This window comes from Otolemur garnettii, unplaced genomic scaffold, assembly GCF_000181295.1.
Source record: "Otolemur garnettii isolate 467f Iridium unplaced genomic scaffold, OtoGar3 scaffold00038, whole genome shotgun sequence".
Classification (NCBI taxonomy): domain Eukaryota; kingdom Metazoa; phylum Chordata; class Mammalia; order Primates; family Galagidae; genus Otolemur; species Otolemur garnettii.
The window spans coordinates 8208346-8215963 of NW_003852433.1; the positions used below are offsets into that span (position 1 = coordinate 8208346).

A 7618-nucleotide genomic window follows, 5' to 3' on the forward strand; every position below is an offset into this window, starting at 1 on the left:
TCAAAAAAAAAAAAAAAAAATTAGCCCAAATACCCTAAGACAGTGGTCCCTAACCCCTGGGCTATGGATTGGTATGGGTTTGTGGCCTGTTAGGAACATAACCAAGCAGCATAGCAGGAAGTGAGTAGGAGGTGGTTTACGGCCCGGGAAGTAGGTACCGCTACTCTAGATAAGTTGGGAAGTTCTGACCCTTCTTTGTGTTTCCATCCCAAAGATATTAATAAAGTACATTCATTAAGTAAATTTACTGAGATATTTACTCAGTACTAGTCACTGTGAAGATAGGCAAAAACATGTTCTTTGGAACCTGGATACACAGTATAGAAAGGGGCAGAGATTCAAACATCCCTCAAATAGATATATAAATACCACCCCTATTGAATACTGGGAGAAAACCACAGATTCTGAAAGAGAACCTAACTCAGAATAAAAGAATGAAGACTTCTTAAGGAAGTGACAGGTAAAATCTGGAGAAAGAAAATTAAGCCAGGTCACCATAGAGGTAAAGGCAAGGGCCCAGAATTCTAAGAAGGAAAAAGTATGAAGAGCTGGAGGAACTGAAGTTTAAAAGAAGAGGTGGGCAGAGGCTAGATTAAGTGGTACCCTGCAGGCTATGGTGAAGCTTTTGTTTTTACCCTAAAGAGCATTGGAAAGCCCTCTTGAAAGGCTTAGGTAGGAGAACAAGATCAGATTTCTGTTTTCAAAGTCTGCGTGGCTTTGGGCAAACTGGATCTAAGCATCAGATTGCAAAGTAAAGATTTTAAGGAATCAAAGGCTCACCTCCAGGTGAGAACAGTTAGGATGTTAATAAATTTCACTTAGTACTTTACACAGAGAGGTTACTGATGTTTGGCTCTCCCTATTGTCACTAAGGCCAGCTAATGTCTTGGTCCCACTTAAGAGTTTTTTTTTTAGTTCCCTTTAGAAAAAAACTAGTATAGTGGTACATTAGCCCTGTTATGAGTTATACACTCATCTTCCTGAAAAAGTTGTACCCCCAAACAGCAAACAAGTCAGTTCCTGGAGGAAGCTTTTCAAAAAGAGAATTTCTTTAAAAACATATTTGGTCAGGTGTAGTGGCTCACGTCTCTAATCCTAGCCCTTCTGGAGGCCAAGGGGGGTTTGAGACACATCTGAGCTAGAGCAAGACCCTGTTTCTAAAAACAGCCAGGCATTGTGGCCTGCAGCTGTAGGCCCAGCTACCTGGGAGGCTGAGGCAAGAGAACTGCTTGACCCCAAGAGTTTGAGGTTGCTGTGAGCTACAAAGCCTCAGCACTCTACCAAAGGTGACAGGATGAAACTGTTTCAAAAACCAAAAAGTGTGCATATATGTGTGTGTGTGTGTGTGTGTGTGTAAAGATTTGGCAATGATTAGTGGAGGTATTGAGAGGCTGGGTAGACCTTTTGTTATATACTAACTAGTTTTGTTAATAACTTATCCCTCTCTGTTGCATTATACTACAGTACTTCACTAGTTGTGTTATTACTCTGCCCTCTTAGGCATTGTGTTTTTGGCCCTGGTATAAAATTAAATGTTAAAGCTTCCTTCCATATTCCCACTTTCTTTAAAATTATGCATTAAGTTTCTTGCATTTCTCTTATTTCAGGAGACAAAACGAAATTTAATGCATACACTAGAATTTATAAAATAGACTACATATAAAGTATCAATAATATTGTTCTATCTTTGCCTTTTTATTTTTAATTTATTTATTTAGAGAGAGTCTCACTTTGTCATCCTTGGTAGAGTGCCGTAGTGTCACAACTCACAGCAACCTCAAACTCTCGGGCTCAAGCGATTCTCTTGCCTCAGCCTCCCAAGTAGCTGGGGCTACAGGTGCCTGCCACAACACCCTGATATTTTTAGAGCCAGGGTCTTGCTCTGGCTCAGGCTGGTTTTGATCTTGTGAGCTCAGGCAGTCCACTGCCTCAGCCTCCCAGACTGCTAGGATTTAGAGGCATGAGCCAATGTGCCCAGCCTTAATTTTGCCTTTTTTTTTTTTTTTTTGAGACAGAGCCTCAAGCTGTTCCCCTGGGTAGAGTGCAATGGCTTCACTGCTCACAGCAACCTCCAACTCCTGGGCTCAAGCGAGTCTCCTGCCTCCGCCTCCCAAGTAGCTGGGACCACAGGCACCCGCCCCAACGCCCGGCTATTTTTTGGTTGCAGTCATTATTGTTGTTTGGCGGGCCCCGGCTGGATTCAAACCCGCCACCTGAGGTGTATGTGGCTGATGCCTTAGCCGCTTGAGCCACAGGTGCCAAGCCAATTTTGCCTTTTTAATTAAATATATCTTGGAGGCCTTTCCATATCAGCATATTTGTTTTTTTGTTTGTTCATTTTTGAGACAGAGTGTGACCCTGGATAGAGTGCCATGGCAGCAACCTCATACTCTTGGGCTTGAGCAATTCTCTTGCCTCAGCCTCCCAAGTAGCTGGGACTACAGGCGCCCATCACAACACCCAACTATTTTTGTTGTTGTTGTCATTGTTGTTTGGCAGGCCTGGACCAGGTTCAAACCTGCCAGCCCCATTGTATGTAGCTGGCGCCCTAACCCCTGGGCTTCAACAACGGAGCCATATCAGCATATTTGATGTTACTTATATGCTGATGTATCACATTGATATCATATTTAAATACAGGTAACACTAATTTGTTTCATTATTTTTGAACTGCCAAATATCCCACTGTATGATTATGTATTTGACATGTAGGTTGTTTCTGAGTTTTGTATTGTTTTGTTTTTGGTATTATAGAGTTTTGCAATTAACGCTTGTGTATACATCTCGCACTTCCACAGGAATTTCCATAGAGAACCATCTGGTTACAAAATACGTACATTTAAATTTTTGCTACAGGAAAGCTCACGTTGTAGTAAGAGACATAATGAGTTAACAGAAGCGGCTAGGCGCTGGAGCTCACGTCTGTAATCCTAGCACTCTGGGAGGTCAAGGCAGGTGGATTGCTTGCGCTCAGGAGTTTGAGACCAGCCTAAGTAAGAGAGACCTATCTCTACTAAAAATAGAAAAACTAGCCAGCCTTCTGGCAGATCTGTAGTCCCAGCTCCTGGGGGGCTGAGGTAATAAGATTCCTAAAGCCCAAGAGTTTGAGCTTGCTGTTAGCTATGATGTCAGGGCACTCGACCAAGGGCAACAAAGTGAGACTCTGTTTCCAAAAAAAAAAAAAAAAAAAAAAGGAAATAAACCAACAGAAATACCAAAAATACCTTAAAGAACCCCAACAGGATAGTGAATGAGTGACTGTCATGAGAAAACAGGGATCTCTGAGATGAGTTGATATCTGTGTGCTAAGAGGGAGACAGCCATAAAACTATTTGGAGGCAAACACACGAGCAGCAAAGCAAAGATCCTAGGGAGGGAGGGAACTTGGCTTGCTGGAGAAGTAGTCAAGGAAGTCAATACGGCTAGAGGATACTGAGTGAAAACAGTCCGTACGAATGAGAGGGCAGGGCCTCTCTATGTGGTAGGCCCTCCAAGGCGATTAACAGTTCGGATTTTGTTCCTACTTCCTTTGGGAGAACTCGGGTAACAGGGTCCATAATGAACAAAAAAAGGAAGAGTAAAGGCACTTGCCCGTAGAGTGACCGTGCGCAAGTTCCTGAGCCGCGCTAATCCCCTCACCCTCTGGCAAATAGGTCATTAATCATCACCTTAAATGGCTGCGAAAGCACCAGTCTAGGCTTCCAGGCCGCGGCCGCGAGTTTACCTGTCCTCCAGTACCGACTCCATGGGCTCCACCCCGTCAGTGTGCACCGCGTGGAGCCGATTGGAGAAAGCAATGGCTTTCTCCAACCGCGCCACTGCCTCCCGGCTGCCGAAGTCCACAAGCGCTAGACGCTCCAGGTGCTCGATCATCTCGGCAGTGATCCGGCCACTTCCCTAACAGATGAGGCAGGGAGTATGGGTCACGACCGGGACCTACTTCGCCACCCGCCTACATACCCCGGCTTTTACCTGCGGATCTTCCGTGGAGATGAAGCCCCGACGTCCGCCGAACGGGGCCCGAAGGCTCAGCCATACTGCCCGCGCCCACATTCCCTCCCTTCTCGGCCCCCGTAGTGCGCCAGGCGTAACGCCGAGCGACGCGCCTAAAAATGATGACATCAGAGTGCGCTGTCGCCACCGCCACTACGGTAGCCATGAACAGCGTAGGGGAAGCCTGCACGGACATGAAGCGCGAGTACGACCAGTGCTTCAATCGCTGGTTTGCCGAGAAGTTTCTCAAGGGGGACGGCTCCGGGGATCCATGCACCGACCTCTTCAAACGTTACCAGCAGTGTGTTCAGGTGAGCCTTCCCGCATTTGCAACAAGGCCCCGCATCCTCTGCGGCATCTCCGTCTCACGCATCGCGTCTTGCGGAGGCTGGGACAAGGAGGATGGAGAAAGCCGCAGTGGGGCCAGTGGCAAGAGCCCTCTCTACCATCGCCACTGAGGACGCCTGGGTGTCTCACCGAATGAAGAGGTTTTGCAGTCGGGCGTGTAGTTCTCACGCCTGTAATCTAGCACTCTGGGAGGGCGAGGAGGGTGGATTGCGAGAGCTCAACGGGTTCAAAACCTGCCTGAGCAAAAGCGATATCCCATCTCTAAAAATAACCGGGCGTTTTGGAGGGTGCCTGTCGTCCCAGCTATTCGAGAGGCTGAGACAAGAGAATCGCTTGAGCCCAAGACTTTGAGGTTGGTATGAGCTGTGATGCCAAAGCCCTCTACCAAGGGTGACAAGTGAGACTGTCTCAAAAGAAAAAAATAAATAAAAAGAGAGTTTTGCAGTGATTTACTTTTTGAGGAGCACAGTAACATCCTTTGGTTCATTTGGTGTTTATCATCTAACCTGCAGGTAGGCATAATTATATGTACTTAATACATGAGAAACTAACCCTCACAAATAGGAAGTGATTGATCCAAGTTATTAGAAAGTTTTCCTTGGACAGTGCCTGTGGCTCAAAGGAGTAGGGCGCTGGCCCCATATGCCAGAGGTGGTGGGTTCAAAACCCAGCCCCGGCCAAAGAAAAAAAAAAGAAAGTTTTCCCTTTTTTTTCCTTCTTTTTTTGGAGACAGAGTCTCATTTTGTTGCCCTAGGTAGAGTGCTGTGGCGTCATAGCTCACAGCAACCTCAAATTCTTGGGCTCAAGTAATTCTCTTGCCTTAGCCGCCCGAGTAGCTGGGACTACAGGCGCCTGCCACAATGGCCAGTTGTTTTTAGAAACGGAGTCTCCCTCTTGCTCAGCATGGTCTCGCACCTGTGAGCTCAGGGAAATCCACCGGCCTGGGCCTCCCAGAGTGCTAGGATTACAGGCGTGAGCCACCGCGCCCAGCCCAGGTTTCCTTGATTCTTTTGCAGGTGAGGCATTTTTCCACTGTACTGTTAAGGGACTGGGCGGAATTTAGCCTTTCTCTGGCCGGTTATACTTTGTGGAGGGTCTCATTGTTTTTGGTGCTATAATACCTTCCTTGGCCTACTTATCTTTCTTTAACTAGTTCCCGGAGTTACAGATAGGAAATTCTCATTCTGGCCCAATGGATGTGGAACTGCTTTGAATTATAATAACTTTGGACAAAGTACTTCCAATAAGTTAAGCTAAGACATCCTCAAGGTAATTCCACGAGGTAGTTTCTATCTTTATCCCAACTACAGATAAGGAAAGTGAGGTTGGCTGAAGGTCACATAGCCAGTTAGTCTGTAACTCACATTTGAACCCATTTCTTTCACTAAAGTGATGCTACTGGCTTTCAAATTTCACTTAATTTTAAGGATTCTCTTACAACTTCTCCATTCTCTCTAGTCTTACACTTGATTTCTTCATAATGGCACTTCTGTTTGTTAAAAAAATAGGTCACTTTGGCTCCGTGCTCATAGCACAGTGGTTATGGCACTGGCCATATGCACTGAGACTGGTGGGTTCAAACCCAGCCGGGGCCAGCTAAACAGTGACAACTGCAACAAAAAATTGCCATGAACTGTGGTGGGTGCCTGTAGTTCCAGCTCCAGCTACTTGGGAGGCTGAGGCAAGAGAATCGCTTAAACCCAAGAGTTTGAGGTTGCTACGGCACTACCAAGGGTGACATGAGACTCTGTCTCAAAAAAAAAAAAAAAGGTCATTTGAATCATGGTTGTGAGTCTTTATAGTGCAGACTTTACTTTTCTGGCATTATATTTTATTTACAAAGCTTGGTTCTCAAGTTTCATATGGATCTTTATAATCTGTTTTCTCCACCCATCAGAAAGCAATAAAGGAGAAAGAGATTCCTATTGAAGGACTGGAGTTCATGGGCCATGGCAAAGAAAAGCCTGAAAACTCTTCTTGACCTTGACAGTCACCTTGAAAACAGATTCCTCAAATCAGGAGATTGAGGACTTTGGATTTTGTCAACCAAGGCTGTGAAGGTAGCCATCAGATTTGATGAGGAATTTAGGAGAGAAGAGTTTTATTTCCTCCTCCTTGACGTTTTCCTCAAGTTTTAAAAGGTGAACTCTTTGATGATTTCTCACTTTTTCTGGCATCTTGCGAGAACTCAATGTGCTAACATGGAATAATTTCTTGGAACACAATGTGCTAATGTGGAATAATTTCTTGGGGTTATGATTGCAATATTTAATTTGGGATCAGCTTTAACTATATCTTATATGTAGATAGTGATGAACTAGTCAGGATGATCAAGGTTGCCTGACCTCTTGATTTTTGCTGCAAAGGACATTATGTATACTATACTGGGGTCATGGTTAAAGAAAGCAATTGGTTGGGACCTCTTTTTTCTCTCAGGGAACTAATGCTCTGAAAAGGGATCTGGGCACATTTTCAATCATGCTTGGGAGCACAGTTTTATTTTTATATAGTAACTAACAGTTAAGCTACTGGTGGCCTGGATTAGCAAAGAGGAAGACAGCTTTTAACAGTTCCCTGCCTTAAAGAGAGGTGTCGGATTAAAATGTGAAAGCTTCAAGAATGTTGCAGTGAACACCACAGTATACGTGAGGAATTAAGATGCTTGGAGTCACTGTGGAAGAAGAGCCTAAATTGCAAAGTTTGCTGCTGCCAGCTTCAACCCACATCAGTGAATTAAGTCAACCTGCATATGTTCTAACAATGCTAAAATGCTACATCTGATGAAATGATTGGGGGTGTTTTTGCTTTATTTGCTTTGTTTACCCTCTCTGCCCAGTAATATCTGTAATCATGACGATGGAATAAACCAGTACAGTTAATTTCTATCATTATTTGCTCCTGGAACTCAGTATACTTTATGAAGCAACTGTTATCCTGTTATCCCACATCTCGTAATATGCTGAGGAGAGTTTTATGTTTTTCATAATTTAAAAATTTGTCTAAGGTAGTATGGTATGGCAATTAGAAACCTCACTGATTTCTTTTTTCTTTTGAGACAGTCTCACTGTGTCACCCTGGGTGGAGTGCTGTGGCTTCACGGTTACAGTAATCTCAAACTCTTTTTTTTTTTTTTTTTTGCAGTTTTTGGCTGGGGCTGGGTTTGAACCCTCCACCTCCGGCATATGGGGCCAACGCCCTACTCCTTTGAGCCACAGGCACCGCCCTCAAACTCTTTCAGAAATTTGATAACAAGAGAATCCTTCTAAATTAATTTTCC

General features: G+C 44.6%; 2 protein-coding genes across 2 annotated transcripts in view; one reads left to right on the forward strand and one right to left on the reverse strand.

The window, feature by feature from the left end:
- Nucleotides 1-4090, reverse strand: part of GATC (glutamyl-tRNA amidotransferase subunit C) — an 8629-nt gene extending 4539 nt beyond the window's left edge. Inside the window, exons 1-2 of the mRNA XM_003789917.3 lie at nucleotides 3973-4090; nucleotides 3725-3897 (exon numbers count right to left, since the gene is read on the reverse strand). Of these exons, the coding sequence (XP_003789965.1) occupies nucleotides 3725-3897; nucleotides 3973-4053 (254 nt within the window). The 5' untranslated portion in view covers nucleotides 4054-4090. The remainder of the gene's footprint in view (nucleotides 1-3724; nucleotides 3898-3972) is intronic.
- Nucleotides 4091-4110: 20 nt separating this feature from the next.
- On the forward strand, nucleotides 4111-7414 carry TRIAP1 (TP53 regulated inhibitor of apoptosis 1). Its single transcript, XM_003789918.3, has 2 exons — nucleotides 4111-4304; nucleotides 6239-7414. The coding sequence occupies exons 1-2, from the start codon at nucleotides 4113-4115 to the stop codon at nucleotides 6320-6322; spliced, it is 276 nt and encodes a 91-aa protein (XP_003789966.2). The 5' UTR covers nucleotides 4111-4112; the 3' UTR covers nucleotides 6323-7414.
- The last annotated feature ends 204 nt before the right edge of the window (nucleotides 7415-7618 follow it).